This window comes from Leuciscus leuciscus (genome assembly GCF_965113295.1).
Source record: "Leuciscus leuciscus genome assembly, chromosome: 21".
NCBI classification, from domain to species: Eukaryota; Metazoa; Chordata; class Actinopteri; order Cypriniformes; family Leuciscidae; genus Leuciscus; species Leuciscus leuciscus.
In genome coordinates this window covers 18275293-18297966 of record NC_138745.1, presented here as the reverse complement: position 1 = coordinate 18297966, position 22674 = coordinate 18275293, and the positions used below count along the sequence as shown (strand labels likewise).

General features: G+C 36.8%; 2 protein-coding genes across 2 annotated transcripts in view; both read right to left on the bottom strand.

Moving 5' to 3' along the window:
• Positions 1-5822, bottom strand: part of lrp2b (low density lipoprotein receptor-related protein 2b) — a 56611-nt gene extending 50789 nt beyond the window's left edge. Inside the window, exons 1-6 of the mRNA XM_082152648.1 lie at positions 5613-5822; positions 3729-3839; positions 3463-3585; positions 3251-3367; positions 1157-1267; positions 936-1049 (exon numbers count right to left, since the gene is read on the bottom strand). Of these exons, the coding sequence (XP_082008774.1) occupies positions 936-1049; positions 1157-1267; positions 3251-3367; positions 3463-3585; positions 3729-3839; positions 5613-5679 (643 nt within the window). The 5' untranslated portion in view covers positions 5680-5822. The remainder of the gene's footprint in view (positions 1-935; positions 1050-1156; positions 1268-3250; positions 3368-3462; positions 3586-3728; positions 3840-5612) is intronic.
• Positions 5823-7355: 1533 nt separating this feature from the next.
• Positions 7356-19424, bottom strand: muc13b (mucin 13b, cell surface associated). Its single transcript, XM_082152822.1, has 13 exons — positions 19228-19424; positions 17117-17224; positions 16049-16162; positions 10851-10967; positions 10483-10589; positions 10257-10312; positions 9892-10019; positions 9642-9767; positions 9507-9549; positions 9060-9097; positions 8862-8949; positions 8570-8765; positions 7356-8471 (listed from the first exon to the last, which is right to left on the bottom strand). Exons 1-13 carry the CDS (start codon positions 19289-19291, stop codon positions 8331-8333), a joined length of 1326 nt encoding a protein of 441 aa, XP_082008948.1. The 5' UTR covers positions 19292-19424; the 3' UTR covers positions 7356-8330.
• Positions 19425-22674: the final 3250 nt, after the last annotated feature.

Here is a 22674-nt window from a genome sequence, read left to right as displayed (position 1 = left end):
CTGGGAAACGCTCAGCATTAAGCTTTGCGCGTTATTCTGAGTCCATCTGCTTGCCTGCGAGTTTGGTCTTTTACATCACTGTAGTCCATTAAGCTACGTTAAGCGTTGTATATGTCCAGCAGGGGAATCCTTAAGTATTGAGGGAAACCCTAATAGCCTGCATGCAGCACATCGCCACAATATAAAGTTAAGGCAACTAAACAACCAAGAGAAATATATGTCAACCTCAAAAATGTAACATTGGATCTGTATATCCGCATCGGGGAATAACATTATAATCTCGTTCACGGTAGAGAAAGATGCATGTAGGCTACACAGGAAAAGTAACCATGAAGACACTGAATTTAACATAAAACTGCCGTCATAATAATCACAAATACACTTACATTGCTGTAAATGAGTTTTATGAATGAATGACTTTTTCTAACTGTTGCTGGTCTTCAACACGCGCTTTTGCACCATCTGATGGTGAGGTCGACTAACAGCAGATGGAGAGTATGCTCGGCAATCTACTGCTTTTCCTGCAGTTCCTGGACGTCAATGTTGAATTTACTGTCGAATTTGAACCACTGAATTTGTGGAAGCGAATTTGCAAAGCGAAATAAAATGGACCGAAAACTGCCTGTTGAATATTATTGGTTGTATTTTTAAACAGTTTGAATATTTTGGAAGTGAAATATGAAAGGTGAATCTAGATTATTGAATTTTTAATAATGAAAAGGTGTTTGAAATGTTTTTAATTGAAATATTCACAGCTTAAATATTAAACCATGTTGAATTTCAGCCCATAAAAATGTAAGCACTAAAAATACAATGCATTCAAATGCAAGCATGGTTAATGCAATGCCTATTTTTTTTCAAGTAGTGCAATTCAACAGGCTTTTTATTTCAAAAACATTTGACATTATTTTACTGAGGTGTATTGTGGGACCCACCACAGTTTTGCTCATCACTGTTGTCGCCACAGTCATCCCAGTGATCACAGACGAAGGACATCGGGATGCAGTATCCACTGGCACATTCAAACTGATGCGACTGACAACGCCTCGCTGTTTCAGGGAAAAAAGACAAAGAATATGGAAGGATGGTCAAATGTTGAACATTCATCTGAACATGCTTTATTGGCATCTTTGATTGATAGTACACTCTCACTCACTGCAGTTGGATTCATCTGATCCATCTCGACAATCTAGTGTCCCATCACATTGCTGAGTGTTGTTATAGCAAGCACCGTTGGCGCATGTCTTCTCTGTGCAGGCGGGGTAATCTGGATTCAACAAGAGGAAATGTGATGCATTTTATTGGCATTCCAAAACCTGATGATTTTTTTTTTTTTCATTACCCACCACCAGCATACCATATTAAAATGGTAACTGATTTATCTTGAGATTTAATGTGTATTGGACAATTAAAAGTGGTCATATGCCTTTTGTCTTGTAAAGATAGCATTGCTAAAGACCTTTGTAACATTCATCAGAGGCCTGTTTGCAATAGCCTACATTTTAGTTTTTGAAGTTCATTCTGGATCAAATAATATCATTAACAAGTATATGTTATGTTAGATTATTAAAAAAAATATTTATTGAAATAATACTTTTAATTTTCTAACTTTATGAGAATTTTTAAGCTTCTATATATTGAACAGCAAGAGTCTGTACTGCTACTGAAGAATGGTAAATGGCAAATTTCTTTTCATTGTACAGTAGAAAGAGATGTTCTTACTGCCACCATATTTATTTAAATGTTTTATAGGCCTAGGCTACATTATTTTGTTTCCATGATGGAAGTGCTAAAATAAACATGCACATTTGTTACTAAACAGATGTTTAAGCCTCATTTCGTTTTTTTATATTTGCATTTTATTTAATTTAGGACTAATAATGTGTTCAAAAGTTTACATACACCATGCAGAATCTGCAAAATGTTAATTACTTTAACAAAATAAGAGGGATCATTCAAAATAAAAGTATTTTATTTATTTAGTACTGTCCTGAATAAGATATTTTACATAAAGGATACTTACATATACTTTTTTACAACAAAAATGAACCATCACTGAACTGGACTAAAGCTGGACTATGACACTATTTTCTTCTAGAAACAAACTTTGTTGCATTATTTTCCTGTTATCACTGTAAAGCTGCTTTGAAACAATCTGTATTGTAAAATGTGCTATATAAATAAAGGTGACTTGACTTACATATAGTCCACAAGACAAAATGACCCTGTTCAAAAGTTTACATACCCTTGATTATTAAAACTGTGTGTTGTTACCTCGATGAACCACGGCTGTTTTTTTGTTTTGTGATGGTTGTTCATGAGTCCCTTGTTTGTCCTGAGCAGTTAAACTGTCCAATGTTCTTATGCATACAAGCATATGTAAACATTTGAATAGGGTCATTTTTATAAATTCAGCTATTATTTTGTCTTGTGGACTATATTATGTAAACATCTTTTATGTAAAACATCTTATTCAGGACTGTACTTAATAAAAAATAACATTAATTTTGTATGATCCCTCTTATTTTGTTAAAATAATAAACATTTAGCAGATTCTGCAAGAGCTATGTAATCTTTTGAGCGGAACCATATACAGGGTTCCCACACCTTGGTAAACTTCAAATTCAAGGACCTTTCAAGGACTTTCCAGGTCTAATACCCTCAAATTCAAGGACTTAATGTGGGGACACATTTCAAGAGAGAGTAAGGTTACATCGTTTCAGCCTATTTTTGCAATGTTTCACAGTGTGTAAATGAAACGCTGAGGTGGCCTATCATCGTAGTAGTTTCGTGAACATGTGAACGTCATGGCAATGTACAACACAAAGTAAGTACTTCACGCGGGAAACACTTAGCGTAACGTGTAAATGTGCATAACTAGCGTAAATCAAGCAAGCTAGTATTCATAGACCACGAAGAGTTGGTGAAATAACACATTAGCGGACCGGAGGGAGTAATATGGAATTTTTACAAATAAATTCAAGCACTTTCAAGGACCTGTATCTATGTATGTTTATTTTCAAAAACTTTCCAGGGCCCTGAATTAATTTTTTCAAGGATTTCAAGAACCCGTGGGAACCCTGCATATATATTCGATTTTATATTATATATATATATATATATACTTTTTCTGTATATAAATATTCTGAATGTGACAGATGACAGATTTTTCTAAATAACTATACTCATAAATAGGTGCCTGTTTAAAAAACTTTTTATTTTATTTTACAGTATAAAGAAACATTCTTACTGCAGTTGTTCTCATCCGAGTTGTCCACACAGTCTGATACATGGTCACATCTGTATTGTTTGGGAATGCACTGCCCTTCTCGACAAGTGAACTGGTTTGGGCTACATGTCTGACCACCTTAGAAAACAAACAGTAGGGTCATGTTAATACTCCCATTTTATTTGCTGAATTAACTGTATTATTTCAGTCATTTAAGGCACATATAGACATACTGCAGGCTCTTTGCTCATCGGAGCCATCGGTGCAGTCCGGCTCTCCATCACATACAAACGCTTGAGGAATACACTCCCCTCCTGTCAGGCACTTGAACTCAACAGAGCTACAAGTTGATATAGCTGAAAATACAATGAGAAAATGTATGAAGATATTTCCTGTGCATAATAATAAAGTGCATTACATTTGTGCATTTGGCAGATGCTTTGACATGACATTGTCATGGGTCAATCCAACAAGTCAGTGTTCACCCAACGATACTCACGACAGTTCAGTTCATCAGAGTCGTCCGTGCAATCCTTTGTTCCATCACACCTCCAGTTTTGATTTATACATTGACCATTACTACACTGGAACTGACCGCTGGTGCACTGACCTGCTCAGAGAAGAATGGGTTAATTTTCTCTGACCAGCAATCTAATTTGACAAAACATCACTTGGTGTGCCAATTGGACATATGACAATCTATTATGTGTCCATATAGTCAAAAATTTAAATACGTTTAAATAAATAAAAATTTAAAAAGTGTTGTTGCTGGTTTGATAGTTGGGCGTCACTGCTCAGGTCCAACTTATTACATATTAGCATATATTTCTTGAGTCAGGAAAAATGCCAGACGCGAAACTACAGGTTGGTGTTAAATGAAATCTTAATGACCATGACCATGACCCTGACTTAAGTTTTTATGGCAATTTAGGGGGGAAAAAAATCACTTTTGCAAGGAATAACTTTTCAATGAGTAACTCTGTTTATGGATTTAGGAGCTACTGTGTAGAACATCTGAACCTCATGCGATTGTCTTGTAAAATTTGCTATAGCCTAAGCCTACTCATTTTGTTGGTGGGGTTACCCATAGATTACCAATAAAGTTGCTAACTTTTTCAGTGGCCTAACAGTAGAATGATAATGTATTGTAGATCATCCAGTATATTCTATCCAACGAGAAGCGCTGTAGCTGTATAGGCTAGCTGTACAAACGCTGTAGCTGTTTTTATTTTGGATAAAATATAATTATGCACTTACCTAAACTGTCTCACATTTGTTGGCGTGGCAATTTAGATTCATTCTAGTGAATCGGTTCAGCCAGCCTAAACGTGCCCCCATACAGTCATTAGTGAATCAGTCCGTTCAACTGAGATTCCCAAAAATGATTCACCAGTTCGAGCCTCTGTTCTATGTAGCTACTATTTCGACTCGGCTGCGGAATTTATTTAAATTTTTTTGTAAACTCACCTTTTCAGATGTGATACTGTCATCCTAATTATTCATTAATTTAAATATATATATATATAAAATTAATTGTTTTTTGTTTGTTTTTTGGCCAACAATTAACTTTGAATTATAAATCCTATTGGATAGTTGGATATAGATATAAATATAGATTTAGTGGAGATATATATATATATATATATATATATATATATATATATATATATATATATATAAACATTGATCCCTTAAGCATTTAAATTAAGATAGCTACTTTTTGTTTGTAGAATATATTAAATCATTGAATCATTGCTCAAATTGTTCACACTGAAAAAAAAAAATGAAAAAAAGATGAGAGTATTGTATGATTTCACAGCCTACTTTGTATTGTTTGTTGAATAATTATCAAAATCTAATCATTTATATAAGATATGTTATTACAGATTCTAGTGTTAAATATATTCTACAAAAGGATTACTGAAAAAAAATCATCCAAACACATATATATATAGCCTAGCTAGTGGAGCAAAGAGTTAGAACAAAACATGGAGAAGCTGCGTTTAGCGTCTCTGCTGTACACGACTGGAACAAACTACCAGAAGATCTTAGATGCGCCCCAAATGTGTTGATTTTTAAATCAAAGTTAAAAACATTTATTTTTTCACGTGCTTATGATTGAGCTCTTAAATCTAGCTATACTGTTCAGCCTTACAGTTTCTTATGTCTTTTTTATCCCATCTTTTTAATCTTTCTTGTGTCTGTGTGTATCTTGTACTATTATTATGATGTTTTTATCTGTTTTTGTATTACTTTTCTTTGTAAAGCACATTGAATTGCTTTGATGTATGAATTGTGCTATATAAATACATTTTATATATATATATATATATACAGAATAAGAATTATGAAAGCAAATATTTCAATATTGTATTAAACATACCTTGCACAATGGAGGGTCCATGGATTAAAAACAGCACTGCTAAAACATAAAGACCTAATATGTCCATTATTGTTTTATTTGGTCAAAACTTTTGCAGAGTTGAGGATAGCAGGCCATAGAATGAGAAGAACTCTACACGTCTAGCTCCGTAACTGTCTCAGTATCCATCCAAGGTGAGTTTGTCTCCAGACCACAAAGGTCCTTGATAAGCTTTTCTCTTAAAATAAGCAAAGACTGGATGAAGGAAACAAAGTTGCAGCCCTTTATGACCCTGACTCTGTATGACTTTAATCTAATATTAACTTTTTCCAGTTAAACATGTGAGCATCAGCAAAAAAATCTTCAATGTCATTTTTGTATAACAGGAGGATATACTGTCCTAACCAATAAAGGCATAAAAAAGGTCAAACAGTTAACTTAAAAAAAAATAAAAAATAAATAAATAAAAAGTTATATCTTGTATTCTTTGTCTATCCTCATGGTTTGTGTTATATTTTGTTGTTACTGTAAAATGTTATTTAAACTTAAAGATAGCTGTAAGTTATTTTGGGCCACTTTTCCAGCACTTATTTTTCCACTATACTGTGTATATATTGCAGAGATATGTTTGTATAATATTTACTTCTTTGATTATACAATTTGTATTTAATCTTGGGCAAAAAAAAATTATAATGAAATTCTCAACTTACAAAGTGAATATGTCCAAAATTAAGCTCGAACATCATTATAAGAATTTCCTTTAATGGTTAAATGTCATTTTTCTTTGGGAGGTAAACACTTAAGCTTTTGGGATTCCTAAATTGATGATGTCACATATTGTGGCATCAGTTCACAACCATCTACGGGAAAAGCACATGCAAATCTAAAATAATGACAGAAATCTGAGATACATCTTGTTTGGGTATAAGTTACATAATTTATGATGTGAATTGTGCCAGAAAATAGAATGAAATTTATTTTTAACAGAAACTTTTTTTCTTCTGTCCCACTTTCTCTGAGGCGTTTTTGCAAATAGGACAGGGTGATGCTAAGTAAGTTGAGATGAGTTTATCATTAACTTAGCCTATATAGAATTAAAAATGACTAAATGGCAGTGCAGTGCGTAATATAGGCTAGTGTATTTACAAGTGACTTGTGAAGAGTATTTACATTGATGAAATGTATTCCAGAATCAAATAGCAAAAATTATGGCAGGAAGGAAAAGTTTTAATAGGCATGCTAACAAGCAAAAGTTTTGTCATGACAGTATATGCTAATCAATGACTAGAAGATAGTTGACTCCACATCAGCTACATAAATTCATCAACTAAGCAATTCAGAAATGTCTTGTTGCATTCTACATGTTGTCACTTCTTCTTGAGTCTCTCCATCACTGTCAGACTCCGGTTTGAACATAAAAGGCTAAAAGTTTTTGACATTTTCAGTGTCTGTGTGAGGTAATCGGAGCTGCTAACACTTGAAGCTCCGCCTTCTGTGTTCACCCTCAAAAAGTGACAATTTTAACATGCAATATCTTTTGGGTATTTTGAGCTAAAACTTCACATAGGCCTACACACTCTGGGGACAACCGAGACTTATTTTACATCTTGTGAAAAGGGCATTATACCACCCCTTTAATGTCATACACTAATAGAGAAAAAAATGGATGGAAAAAGAAGACACAAATACCTTTGAAAATTAAAAAAATGTATTACATCTTTATTAATGTTATAAATATAACAAAATTATACCTTTTATTATATATATTTTTTTTTAAATGTGAAAGTGACATGTGAAGGCCAAATATAGTAACCCATACTCAAAATTTGTCCTGTATTTAACCCATCCATGTTAGTGCACACATATTAGGAGCAGTGAGTAGTGAACACACACACACTGCAAACTGTGGACAAAAACACCCGGAGCAGTGGGCATCCATTTTTGCTGTGGCGCCCAGGGTGTGATTGGGGGTTAGGTGCCTTGCTCAAGGGCACCTCAGTCATTTCCTGCCGGTACTGAGAATCGAACCCGCAACCTTCGGGTTACCAGACTCTCTTACCATTAGGCCACCAACAAATATATATATTTTAAATAATAAGTAATAAAATACATTGGCATATTCATAGCATAATACATCAAATCTCATAGTTACAGTTAGAACAGTTAATCATAATTTCTCTTTCTGAATAAATTGGGTGTATTACTGCTTGAATATCTCGATTTGTTTAGATTAATTTTGCATACCTGAGTTCCAGCCCAAGCATTAACAACACTAAAACCAAATAAAACCACAAAATGTCAAGGACAAACATGAAAATATCTGATTTACAAACATAGATATGTTTTGAAAGAATGTTTTGTTGGAACCAACAACAACAATTTTTTGTGAGATGGTAATTAAGAAAATGAAATGTAGAATAGGAGCTGCTGTAAAAGCTAAGGTCCCTGCAACACAGAAAAAAAACTTTTAAAGCAAAAGCTTAGATCAAGTGAAGCCCATGGGCTGAATTTCATTAGCTGCTAAAAGCATGGAATGTAAATACAAAGGATATCTGAATTATGTTCCTGTGGTTAAAGAAAGGGGTATATAAAAATGCAAAAACTGTTTGTAGTATTTGTATTTCATTTCATTAACCTTTGAATTTTAGTCAACACAAAAATAAAAATAAAAACAATTCAGTCCATATGAAGATGAAGGAAAATCCTCCAATTGCAGAGATTTGTCCTGATCAAGAGATGTTAATATCTGCGCGTTCTGTCATCATCTTGCCGAAAGTATGGGTTTTGGACACCATTTTCCACTCCTCTCCCACCGTGACCGGAGTACGCTGGGGGAACTTGACCCCTATAGCTCACGTCCTCCCCGTAATCAGAGTAGTGCTATAAAAACACAAATAATGATTATAAACACTTGCAGATTATTATTAATAATGAAGGAGATTTTATCACTTAGATCAAACTGTTAGAAACGTTCTTACCTCTTTGCTGTCTGGGCGATCTCTGGCCACCAGTGCCTGATTGCTCCCACTATTGGTCATCTCCAGACTGTTAGACTTCCAGCTGGCATCAGGGTTGGCCCGAGGGATCCTGGGAACTGCTGTAGGTTTGTGTAATTCCGTATTGCCATAGTCTGAGCTAAAGTCTACCCTGGGTGAAGAGCTTTCCTTTTGATCCCTACAATCGTAAATGGATGCACAGACAAAAATGAACGTGTTGCATCTATAGAAAGTTTGTCTAAACAGACCCAGAAAATGTGTCCTTGACACTCACCTGCAGCTTACAACTATCAGGGCCACAATAAAGATGATCAGCAATGCACCCAATACAGTGGACACCACGACCACAACCAAAAGATATGCTGTAACGAGAATTTTCATTGCACAGAGATGCATAAATGTTCCTCAAAATAACTGAGCATACCAGAGAAGATGCAGCTTGATTCTGATGATGGCGATTATGATTACTTACGATCATTGCAATTAAATCCAGAAAAGCCAAATGAGCACCTAAAATAAGCAAAACAGCTTTCAGTGATACTGTGCAACCACAACACCCATAATTACATATATTACATTACATTTATGTTTTGGCACTGTAAAATTTAAATACAAGCAGCTGTTTCTTTACGGAGCTATTTCTGTTTGATCTTAAAAATGACCTTTATTAGTGTAATCTCATGTATTCAGGTTGATTCAATCATAATGAATAATATTTGATTTGAATAAAACCAGTTAAAGATCCATCACTTAAAATCAAAGGGCTTGAACATTTTCATGGGTGAGCCTAATGAGTATGTTATATTATAGAGGTCCTTAGTGGACCCTGGAAAAACTTTAATAGAATTATTTATGAAATAATAATGACATTTACATATAGAATCATGAAAATCTCTAATGAAATGATGCAAGTGCATACTTTTCACATTTGTTTTTCACTGCTTTTTCCCCATTCGGACAAGCTGTAAAAAGATGGGAGCACAATAGTAAAATTATCAGAACCAGTCTGAATGTTTAAAAGTTGTGCAAATAACAGTGAAACAAAAATACTTACATACGCAGGAATATTGTGTGAATTCTGAGCTGATGTACTCTTCTTTGCAAGTACATTTTGCAGTACCAAGCCCGTCATTACAGACTGTGGTGGAGTCGTCACAAATAAGCTTACACAGACTGTCCCCTGTGATTTGAGTAAATGAGTTATAGAAATTGACTAATGTATGCTTCATTCCTAATTTTTTAAATGGTTAAACATTTCAATATTCTTGAAGGAAAACCAGTTAAAAGAAGCCGTAGAAACATACGACTGAATCCATCAAAGTCTTTTAATTCGTTTTCCATTCCTTCCGCAACCAGTTTTTCAACGTTCTCAGATGTGGCATTGGATGACAAGTCATAGAAATTCTGCACAACTGCAATTATACTGCCAGGACTGAAAGAATGGGTACAATTAAATTATTATGAAAAACACACATGCAACAAAACTTATTTTATATGAAATAATTCCTGTGGGGAAGCAAAATGCTGTTAAAGGTTTTAGATTTTATCTAGGGGTCAAATTAAAACCCTCTACCTTGAACAATGATTAAAAAACTAAAAGCTCAGCCTCAGTTAAATAACAATTATAAAAATGTTTAAAAGAAAGGCTATTATAACAACTGGTACTTACCTTAGACTCAAAACGATGGAATTAATGTAGCCTTCTTCTCCCAGAATCTTTCCGAGCTGTATTTTGGGTTGAAATTAGCTGTTACTTATTTACAACCATTTATTTGTATCACTCATCCTTTACACAATAGGAAGAATGGAAAATCTTTAAGCTGACATGATGCTGCCATACAGTGTCCGATAGGACTGAATCTCTCCTCAAATCAAAAGGAAATTCAGTCTCTTACCGCATTCTCAATTTGATCTGCTTCCTCTTGAAACAGTTTAGATGTTTTGTCATTCATTTCTGGTTGAAAATCCTTTTTAAAAGATAAACGACCAGGGAACACCTTAGCTGCAATTGTTAAAAAAGAGAGTAACATAAGTATATATATTCATTGATAAATTGGTCAAAAAGCAAGGTATAATACTCAGTCGTGCCTGATGTTGTTGTGCTTGTATTGTTATATTCTCAGATCACAGGAAAGCAGATGATGGCAGTTTGATTCATAATTAAGCTTAATTTCTATACAACAGGCTGATCGGTGGCTGTTTTATGCATATTTATGTGTTACACATCTGCACTTATTTTTTGATGATTCAAAACTGAGCATACCTTGACTACACCCTGTACCCAGATAAACCAGTCCAGGCCGGCAGATGCAAGCAAATGAGCCATTAAACCGTTTTTCACAGCTACTGTCTCCAACACAAGGACTTGCTTCACAGGCATCTTTAAAAAAACAAAAAACAAAAAAACATAATGCCATTTTTAACCTGCAGGAACTAGTAAATGATCTTCTCCAGCAGAAGTTTAAAGATTATAGTAAATTATTTTCTGGAAATTATAGTTATATTCTAAAATGACACTTCTCACTACATAAACTACAATGTACACTGCCTTAGTTAGACCTGGTGACTTCAGACCAGGAGACTTGGTTGTATCTTCAGCATCACCCTCATGTCACCCTAGCTCGTAGAACCCTTGTTTTTTACGTAACATAAAAGGAGAAATTCTGAAGTATTACACTGATTGCTCTTTTCCATTAAATTACAACAAACGGGACTGAAGTTTTCAAGCTTTAAAAGAGGCTCAAAGCACCAGTATCATAAAAGTAGTCCATGTGGTATATTCCAAGTTTTACAAAGCTAAATGAACCGACCAGAAATTTAGGTTATTATTCACTGAAAATCTAGGCATCTGCCCTATAGTGTCACCTTGGCAAGTTCATTGTGTAGCAATGTCTTAAATGAATCAGTTGATCCAGTTAACAAATGATTGAGTAGTTCACAGCAGGCATATAGCAGCGTGAAAGCAGAGCGCTGACAAACTGCTCTACATTCCCTTTAACACATAATTCTGTGTTAAACACTGGTATGATATATAAACATTATATGGAAATATATGGAATATACAGTGCATGCAGAATTATTAGGCACGTTGATTTTCTGATCATATTTTTTTTCCAGGCACATTTTACCAATTCCAAACCACATTAATCGTAATAACTACTATTCATTTTGTATTTAATCATTTATAAGTGATATATAATTGTTCATGAAGGCTGGAAATGAAAAACACCTTATATTCAGGTGTGCATAATTATTAGGCACGTTTTCTTTTACAGATAAAATAAGCCAAAAAAAAAGATTTAACTCGGACTGAAAAGTACAAAATTATTAAATCCCCATGAGAAAGATGCAATACTAATGCAATACTAGAAATTGCAGTTAAGGCATGACCATTGGAAAGTGAAATACTCATTGGGTCAGCAGGGTCAGACAAAAACAGGTGGAGAAGAAAAGACACATGTTAACTGCAAAATAATTAAGAATTAAGGTGAAGAATTAAAGTGTGAAACCATCAGGAACCCTTAAGTCTCCAGCGCCACCATTTTCCAGAACTGCAACCTACATGGAGTCTCCAGAAGTGCAAGTTGTCATAGTCTCAGAGACTTAGGTTAGGCAAAGAATCCTAAAAAATTACCCCCACTTAATAAGAATCACAAGCTGTGAAATACATGAAGACCAGAAAGCCAGTATCCCATTTTTTAATTACAAAGCTTTATTTTCTTTACATATGTTTAATTATAATGAATTTTAATTTAGGTAAAATGTTAATTCAAAAAGTGCCTGATGAAAAATCAATATCAGTGTCTTACATACAATAAGAGTTAACTTGTAGAAATGTTATTGTTGTTAAAAGCAGTAAATTTACGTTACTGCACTCTAGCTCAAAATGAATTTTACTGTCAAATGTGACAAAAAAATTCAATATTTTGATAACTGCATTTGCAATATTTTCAAAAGCCTAATATCTATTATTTTTGGTTTCTGTCCTATTTTATTTGTTAATTTATTTAAGGCCTTAACCCCAGCAAAACATTCATGGGGGAACCCATGGGCTGGATGGGCTGAATTTGTCCAGGGCCTAATTTTAGCCCCAGTCCAGCCCTGGTTCACAGATTGGTCTAATAGCTCTTGGGTTTAACTCTGACTTAAGGTCCCGATATACTTCTAGCAAAATGAACGAACTGATGTGACGTCATTTCGAGCAAAATGAGGCCAAAACTAACCTCATTTGGAGTTTGTTTTGGGAGTTTGAAACAGCTTGCCAAAGTGAACTTTTCGGAACTTTCCACCTTCTTTCACATGGAAATCTTTTCTGGTTCATTTCTCCTGTAGAGTCCTTCGAGGTCAGACGTCCGTGAGTGAAAACATGAACACACTAGAGAGCTGCTTTATAGTAAAAAATGAAGTTGTACTTCTGATGAAATGAGACACTGACACTGTTTTTCATGTTTAATATGGTAAAGCTGCTTGATTTTAAGCAATCCATTTGTATAAAGTGCTATAATAATAAAAGAGACGTGACTTTACTAGAATGCCGAATTGCAAAGCTCGTCCAAACATATCCACGTTCCAATGATCAGACTACATCCTCTCCACACTGGTGCGAGTGATACAGCACAGCAGTACGAGCGGCCTTTTTTCTCTCTCATTCTTTTGTCTTTGTTTTGACTTGAGCAAACAAAAGCTATTTTCACAGCTGGTAAGGTGCGCTTGAGAGCGCTCAAAGGCCGTTTTCACGGCTGGTAAGACCAGTGAGGAGAGAGCCTCCTTCGGGTGTGTTAACGGTGCCCGAGATGGACCCAGAGATGATGGCCATGCTTTCCCGGGCCTCCAACAGGATCGGGCTCGTGTGGAACCCTCCACCGTGTCCCGAGCCCTCGAGGCTGGATGATTGGTATCTCGGTGTGGCGCACGCTGGTTCTCAGCAACCCACCCCAGTGCCTTTCTTCCAGGAAGTGTACGAGGAGCTCTCAGGGACGTGGACGGCACCTTTTACTGCCAGAAACCGTTCCGGCGGCTCCTCCTCCCTCACCACCCTTAATGGCGGGGCGGCTAAGGGATACACGCATATCCCGCCAGTGGAGTGGGCCGTTGCTATGCAGCTGTGCCCTAACTCCACTTGGGGTGGAGAACCGTGTCTCCCTTCCGGGGCCTGTAAGTACTCGTCGGATCTAACCGGCCAGGCTTACAAGGCCTATGGGGAAGCCACCTCTTCCGTGCACGCCATGGCGTTGCTGCAGGTCCATCAGGAGTGCTCGAGTCCAGCATCATGTGCAAGTGTTTCATCATCGGACTCGCACTTGGATTGATATGGTAAAATCAACGTCATTGTGTGTTACTGTCTTTAGATTACAGTGTAGGAAGCCTCAGGACAGCAGACGTTGTTATGGCAATGGGCTTTTTTTTTTTGACACGCTGTACGCAGTAAACCAATCACAACAGACTGAGCTGTCTGGCAAATCAGAGCAGAGTAGCTCACGGAAAGGAGGGATTTAGAGAGTTTGATTCATCTCACGATTCGTTTGATAATCATTGAAAATGTGGTGATGTGCAAATGTATATTATGAGAAAATGATACAGTTTTTTGACCTTTGATGCATGTAAACCTGTCGTAGGAGTCTCCAAAACAACATTAGGAAACTTTAAAATAGCATAATATGGGCACTTTAAGAAATGTCTTACTGTTGCAGCTTAGAAAAATTAAACAAAAGCATGCACATCAGTCTCAAAAGGGTGCTCGACTAAAAAACCAACAAGTAAAGAATAAAATTGTTGTTTACTGTTGCAGCTTGCAATGGCATTCGATGCTGAATCAAATTACTTTAGATGTGAAAAATAGTTACAGTCAGTTTGTGGGTTCAGTAACAGTCTTTAAATGCATGCATCTTTAGCACGAATAACAGCACCATTTCAGTTGAAAAGTACTTACACTAGCAGTGGCATTACTAGACAGAGAAACATAATCACACACTAAATAATGATAAAGCGGTTAGACATTTTGTATTCTAGAAATAAGCCCAATGAAACACAATCTGTGACTGTCCAAATACACTCACCTAAAGGATTATTAGGAACACCATACTAATACTGTGTTTGACCCCGTTTTGCCTTAATTCTACGTGGCATTGATTCAACAAGGTGCTGAAAGCATTCTTTAGAAATGTTGGCCCATATTGATAGGATAGCATCTTGCAGTTGATGGAGATTTGTGGGATGCACATCCAGGCACGAAGCTACCGGTCCACCACATCCCAAAGATGCTCTATTGGGTTGAGATCTGGTGACTGTGGGGGCCATTTTAGTACAGTGAACTCATTGTCATGTTCAAGAAACCAATTTGAAATGATTCAAGCTTTGTGACATGGTGCATTATCCTGCTGGAAGTAGCCATCAGAGGATGGGTACATGGTGGTCATAAAGGGATGGACATGGTCAGAAACAATGCTCAGGTAGGCCGTAGCATTTAAACGATGCCCAATTGGCACTAAGGGGCCTAAAGTGTGCCAAGAAAACATCCCCCACACCATTACACCACCACCACCAGCCTGCACAGTGGTAACAAGGATGATGGATCCATGTTCTCATTCTGTTTACGCCAAATTCTGACTCTACCATCTGAATGTCTCAACAGAAATCGAGACTCATCAGACCAGGCAACATTTTTCCAGTCTTCAACTGTCCAATTTTGGTGAGCTCGTGCAAATTGTAGCCTCTTTATCCTATTTGTAGTGGAGATGAGTGGTACCCGGTGGGGTCTTCTGCTGTTGTAGCCCATCCGCCTCAAGGTTGTGCGTGTTGTGGCTTCACAAATGCTTTGCTGCATACCTCGGTTGTAACGAGTGGTTATTTCAGTCAAAGTTGCTCTTCTATCAGCTTGAATCAGTCGGCCCATTCTCCTCTGACCTCTAGCATCAACAAGGCATTTTCGCCCACAGGACTGCCACATACTGGATGTTTTTCCCTTTTCACACCATTCTTTGTAAACCCTTGAATTGGTTGTGCGTGAAAATCTCAGTAACTGAGCAGATTGTGAAATACTCAGACCGGCCCGTCTGATACCAACAACCATGCCACGCTCAAAATTGCTTAAATCACCTTTCTTTCCCATTCTGACATTCAGTTTGGAGTTCAGGAGATTGTCTTGACCAGGACCACACCCCTAAATGCATTGAAGCAATTGCCATGTGATTGGTTGATTAGATAATTGCATTAATGAGAAATTGAACAGGTGTTCCTAATAATCCTTTAGGTGAGTGTATATGAGCAACTAGAAAACACAAAACCAAATTGCTTATAATAAGCGGATGTGCAACTTTGAAAGAAAGTCATATGGATCCCTTTATGACACTTCTAGGATTTTTGTCCTTTTTGAAACTTAAAGGGATCACTTCTTTTGATTAAAAGTTGCTATGTAGCCTTTGGGCCTGCTAGTGGGATTTTGGACTATGGAGGTGTGAGTACCTTGTGTTGTAGACATAGTAGTTGTGGTGGCAGCAGTTGTGATGGCAGGAGTATCATCTGTAGAATTAGATGTTGTGCCTGTGGTAAAAGTACCATTACTCGTCTCCGCAGGAGCTGTAGGGAAAGGTTTTATGTTAGGGGAGGTTGCTGAAAGACCACAATAAACTCCACCAGGGTGATCAATCTTATATCACCCTGATGAAGTATGTTTAGTGATAATGACCAGATGACTGTAGGTACAATATCCCACATAATATACAGCTACTCATCAATAAATACATAGAAAATAAATATTGATTTGAGTTTAAATAATCATATACCTTTACCTGTATTTTATCTTACAGCTTCCGCTCAAACAAATAGTCAATTACAATGTACAAAACAACTGGCCTAGAACAAGAAGAAACACTACAACAATATTACAGTTATGTTAATACTGAAGTCCTCCAAAGTCATTTTCACTAGGCTTCATGCTGAAAGTCGCAAGAAAAAAAGGACAGCTCTCATCGCATCTGCTTGTCGCAGAAAGTATCAATGGCAGTATGAACTGATGGGGATATCTATGGACTTTTAAGGTAATATAGCTAGTTATTGTTTTATTTAATTTCAATATCCAAATGTTAGTAAGAAGGAAAAAAACTTTTAGATATCAATCTGTATGTGATGGACATCGGTTAGTTATGCTCATCTTTAGTGGATTCTCTGAAGGCATCTTGAATAAAACAGCTCAAGATGTAACAAAGCATATACAGAAGACTTGGACTGAAAGCGATGCAACTTATTTGACAGAATACGGAATTTTGTTCCACATAACCCATAACTGAGACGCAAGATGGCACCAGTTGCGTTTGTAAGTATAGCAAAAGAGATATATGCCGTTGCCATGAACAAGTCGATTGTGAATATTAAGAAATATTCAAAAATATCAACCATCAACACAATAGTACAGAAAGACAGTAGGCCTACTTTAATTTTTGTGTGAACTATATCCTAAAAGGGGAACTATGGGGATTAAAAGTTACTATGTAGGCCTGCTGGTAGGGTTTCTGATTATGGATATGAGCGTACCTGCTGATGTGGTGGTTGGGATTGCAGCATCTGTGCTGGAAGGATCATCTGTGATGGTAGGAGCATCTGAAGTGTCAGATGCGACTGATCCACTACTTTCCAAAGCCTCTGTGGTGGAAGATTGAATATTATGGGAGGCAGCAGAAAGACCATGCATGTGCAAAGACAAAACAATATACCAGAACTACTGTCAAAAAAGAAAAGAAAACGTGTATATAGTCAAAAAGTATATGTACTGTAGAACAAGACACTGGAAGAAGAACATTACATATTTAAACCAGGAAACACAGTGAAAAACATTAGCATAATGCTCTGCTTCTCTCTACTCTTCAGTCACAGCTGGGAAAACTCCCATAATCCATTCTGCCTGATGAAACTATCACATGTTTTCCATTTTAAAAAAGAAAAAGAAAAGAAAAAAATATATACAGTACTGTGCAAAAGTCTACACGAAAAGTCTTCATGTAATCACAGACGGACTCAATGATGGTGGTGAGATCAGATCATCCTGGCTGTTGTCAGATTCCTTGTGCATACACAAATCTCACTGGATTATAACAATTAATGGCAAAAAGAATGTTTGGAAATGTAAACTGCCTAACTTGGCATTAACATGCCTAAGACTTTTGCACAGTACTGTATATATATTTTTTAATGATGTTATGTGTATTTGACAGACATTACAGACCAGTTCTGGAATCTTAACTGTCAACACAAGTTACAACAGTGTCTCATGAGAGGGAATACCATGAACCATGAACATGAGCTTCCCTTAAATGTGTAAATATGATTACATTTTAATCATCTTGGTTTTAACAGAATTTTGTATCTATTAGGGAAAAAAGCATATTATTTTATCCATCCATATCATTTGGTGTGAGGGGTGATAAGCAGGCTGCTGTTAATGAGTCTTCAGCACAGCCCTTTCTGTTAATCCATTATTTGTATTTTAGGTGAAATCCATCTTTGCTGTAGAAACTAGAAAGTTAGAAACTAGATTTCTTTGGATACAAAACCCCCAAAAAGAAACAAATATATAATGGTTATTGAAGAGGTCAAATTGATAATCTGACTAGTTGAGCAACCTCAGATATAGTTGCTGTTTTATTTATTGTTTTGTAAACATTTATAAGGGTGGAAAAACATTCTTAGATATATTATGCTTGTAGTGAATGTGTAGTTTGGATTCTTTTTGATTGTTTTATTTGGGCAAAAGACATTCAACTAATTTGGAGTAGTTAACCTTGAGCTGGCTCTTCCTTGATGGTAAATGGCAATGTGAACTTTGTTATCTTAATTCCTTATGAGGTCTGAGTAACTGCTGACATTTTATTGCTTTCAAAGTCCTGACCATTTTTTTTTATTGGCTTTTCAAAGATTATCTACTGAAATGACTAGATATGGTGTGACAAGACCTCCAACTAAAAAAACAAAACCTTACATCCCACATCAACACCCTACCCCTCACTGATAACTTAGTTTAGTAAGGTTAGAAAAGTAAAGAATTACATTTTAAAACACACTGATCGAAAACTCTATGGTTTACCCAACTGCCCAGCCTATCTGCAGATAAATAACAGAAAATCCCAGTGTTGATTTAGGATTATTAATTACTTGCAATGACAAAAGTTTAAACTGTAATTATATTTCTTATATTTGTAGATCACCTTTAAACAAAAACTTTCAAACAATCCAAAACTGTGAATTATTTTTCTCAAAGTTGTCCGGTTATTAATAATTCCACCTAGATTAATATTTAACCTTAAATCTAAGCTAAAAATCCTTGCACTGAAATGACAAATATTCCATGTTAGCACACATAAAATAGTGAATTATTAAGTAATAAACTTAAGCCAAGAAGTCAAGGTAAAATTTACGTCCGATTCATAAATCATTAACAACAGGACAACATTTACAACAATAATCATCTTTTAAAACATGTGTAAACTAATTTGTAATCACGATTTAACAATCCAGAAATATAGATGTCCATAAAAAAAAAAATATTCTACAGTAGCTTAAAGGAACTTGTACTTTTTTGTTTAAACTAAATATGACATTCCTTTCAAATTTCTCTATTCCAATTTATTATAGGAAAGAAAAACACTCACCTTCATGTTTAGACAGAGCAATCAGTAAGCCGAAGACCAGAAGTGTCTTGAGTTTTATATTCATTTTCAGATTTTAGTCCCACAGGCAGTACAATACGTATGATAAGAAATAGGACACCGTAAAGAATTAAGCAGATCTTCCTGTGACAGGTTGTCTGGCACTGCCCTCAGTTCAGTGATTAGAAGGTGCTGCTGGGTAGCCCAGTTTAAACGCCGTGATCAAGGGGCAGCGCTAAGATGAGTAATGACGGTTGTTGACGTCGACGGGCAAAGCCACGCCTCCTGGAAGGGTAAAGCCATAGATATTATATAGAGACTAGATGCCCTATTGGCCGCTGGGCACTGAGAAATGCGGCCGCCATCTTAAACCGGTCGTATTCCTAGTTTCGTTGCGTGGCAGCAGTGAAGATGCTAGAGCACTGTGGAGTATTTTCCTGTTCTAATCGGCGGACCATCGCAAATAGGGCCCGGGGGATTACTTTTAACATTACCGTACTATTGGTTGTATTTTGTGAATAGAATATTACCAGATAATTGAGAAGGAGCAAGGATCTTTGATATTACTATACTGAAATCGTAGCCAGCTAACGTTAGCTAGGCAATGTTTACTGCACCAGTCAGTGTTCACCTGACATGGAGAGGTGGGGTAAAGTAATAATTACAAGAGCTTCTCGGTTATTTTAGTCCCGTCCGAATGTGCATCTCAGTAATCATTATGGACAATGTCAGTAAAGATTACGGCGACTTTTACCTTCTGTAAAAAGGTCCAGGAAAATTACCTCAGGTAACGTTAACGTTTATATTAATAGACGAGACGAGCGAATAGACCCTCTGTAAATCAAGTAATTTCGTGTTTAAAAGTAGTTTCCTGTGGTTTTTCCAGTATTGAGACGCTTGAAAAGGCATTCAGTTGCGTTCTGGACACTAGGAGAAGTCTTCCACAAGTGTTTTCTGGCTCCCTCAACGCAAGTGTTTTCCACATACCATTCAGATCAGAAAGAAGTTCGAAAGCACTTGTAAGAGGCACGAAACTTACTTTTAGCGCAATCCAATCTGAAGTTAATTCATACATTTTTCGACCGGACATAACTGTTTTATATATAGGTTATTTGTGTTTGCGCACGTGATATCAGGAAGCAATGTAAATGTAAAACACACGTTTCTTCAACTTATTAAAATATCTTACTTTACTGCAACTATCTGTTTCTGCTTCTTTATCATATTTATAATGTGTGATTTATAAAATACCTTATATCCTACATCACATATTTTGATTTTGGACGTCTGGTCACTTTATATCTTAAATCAGAATATTATATTAATGTTAAGCCTACTATGAATATTAAAATATGCCGAACCATGTGTCCTGTATAATAGCTACATGAATGACCTTTGCAGCAAAAAAACCCGCATGAAAATCAGAGGTATTCAGTGAGGTATGATTAATTAAATGCGCTGACAGCTCCTTGCACCTGCCATTCAGATAACACTGAGTGGAGCGGGTGACCGGTCTAAGATGGCGGTCCCACGGCTCGCCCGCGCCAGTAGGCAGTAGCGGTCGATAGGGCGTCTATCTATATTATGTCTATGGGTAAAGCAGTTATCCTTGTACCGCGAGAGCAACTAGAGCTACCGACAGGAGGCTTGTTTGAGATGCGCCTTGCCTCGCCTGAAATGTATGCGAGAGTAAGCGGCTGCAGTGAGAGGAGGAGTGAAAAAAGCGCAGGCAAGCCGGACAGATCTCTCTTCTCGTAGTGGATCTGACACCTGCGAGATCAAAGATGGATATCGCGGGATTCACGCTCGTGCACAGTGTTGCTAATAAACTGGAAGTAATTCAAGTTCTGTTGCTTTTATATGAAAATAAATAAAATTAACAAGACACCCAAAGTACTTGTTATTTAATTCCATTCCAAATACATGTTTATCAATATTTTTTTTCTTTAATACAGTCGACATATGTGGTTTTTTTTATTTTTTTTATAAAAATTTAATTGCATAACCCAAAGAGATCGCACTGTCAGATAGTTTGGGAATATTCACTAACATATACACATAAAACATGATATTCGAGTTTTAAAATCAAAACATTTTAAAAGAGAACAATACATCACAGTTGTTTAAACCAATGAGCATTAAGCTGTGTCGTCAGCAAGTCGTTTCCCATCGTGCTTTTGATCAGCGCAGTTGGTGGAGAGCAACTGCGCTCGACTGCAGAATCCGACACGTGCGCCTTGCGCTCGCGAGAGGTTTTTGACATACGTCAGCATGACATCAGAGCAAACACTCGGACACATTTCTAACCGGCAGGCATCTCGCGCTGATCACCGGTGATCGATTCTGCGCAGATTTTGCTCATCTCAAACAAGCCTAGGCTCTCTATAGCCCCTTTCACACAGAGATTCCGGAAAATACACGGATAAAGTGACCCGGGTTCGTTTGATTTTGGTTCATTCACACTGCCAGTGATTTTCCGGAATCAGAGAGTGCGTTCACACACAACCCGTAAAAATGCCGTAAAGACACGTGACATCGATGTGACTTGTAATCTCAGCAGCGTCTTAAGTTTGCTTATGAGCTGCGATCTCTCTCTCGAGAAACCACGCCTGTGCATTTGTTTCTCTGATTCGATAAGGCTTGTTTGAGATGCGCCTTGCCTCGCCTGAAATGTATGCGAGAGTAGGCGGCTGCAGTGAGGGGAGGAGTGAAAAAAGCGCAGGCAAGCCGGACAGATCTCTCTTCTCGTAGTGGATCTGACCATTGCGAGATCAAAGATGGATATCGCGGGATTCACGCTCGTGCAGTGTTGCTAATAAACTGGATGTAATTCAAGTTCTGTTGCTTTTATATGAAAATAAATAAAATGAACAAGACACCCAAAGTACTTGTTATTTAATTCCATTCCAAATACATGTTTATCAATATTTTTTTTCTTTAATACAGACATATGTGTTTTTATTTATTTTCTTTTTTTATAAAAATTAAATTGCATAACCCAAAGAGATCGCACTGTCAGCTAGTTTGGGAATATTCACACATAACATATACACATAAAACCTGATATTAGAGTTTTAAAATCAAACATTTTAAAAGAGAACAATACATCACAGTTGTTTAAACCAATGAGCATTAAGCTGTGTCGTCAGCAAGTCGTTTCCCATCGTGCTTTTGATCAGCGCAGTCGGTGGAGAGCAACTGCGCTCGACTGCAAAATCCGACACGTGCGCCTTGCGCTCGCGAGAGATTTTTGACATACGTCAGCATGACATCAGAGCCAGGCGGACCGCACTCGGACACATTTCTAACCGGCATGCATCTCGCGCTGATCACCGGTGATCGGTTCTGCGCAGATTTTGCTCATCTCAAACAAGCCTATAAACTTGCGCATTACGTACCGTTTCACAGCTGGAGAACGAGCCCGGCTTGGCGGCTTCAGCGTCATCACTA

Bases quoted from the DNA above. Each gene is read 5' to 3' on its own strand.
- muc13b (XM_082152822.1), bottom strand. From the start codon at position 19,291: ATGAATATAAAACTCAAGACACTTCTGGTCTTCGGCTTACTGATTGCT. The intron at 10,968-16,048 runs GTACTCACACCT...GTTTTTTTAAAG, and splicing joins TACTATGTCTACAACACAAG to ATGCCTGTGAAGCAAGTCCT. The intron at 10,020-10,256 runs GTAAGTACCAGT...CCATTCTTTCAG, and splicing joins TCCATCGTTTTGAGTCTAAG to TCCTGGCAGTATAATTGCAG.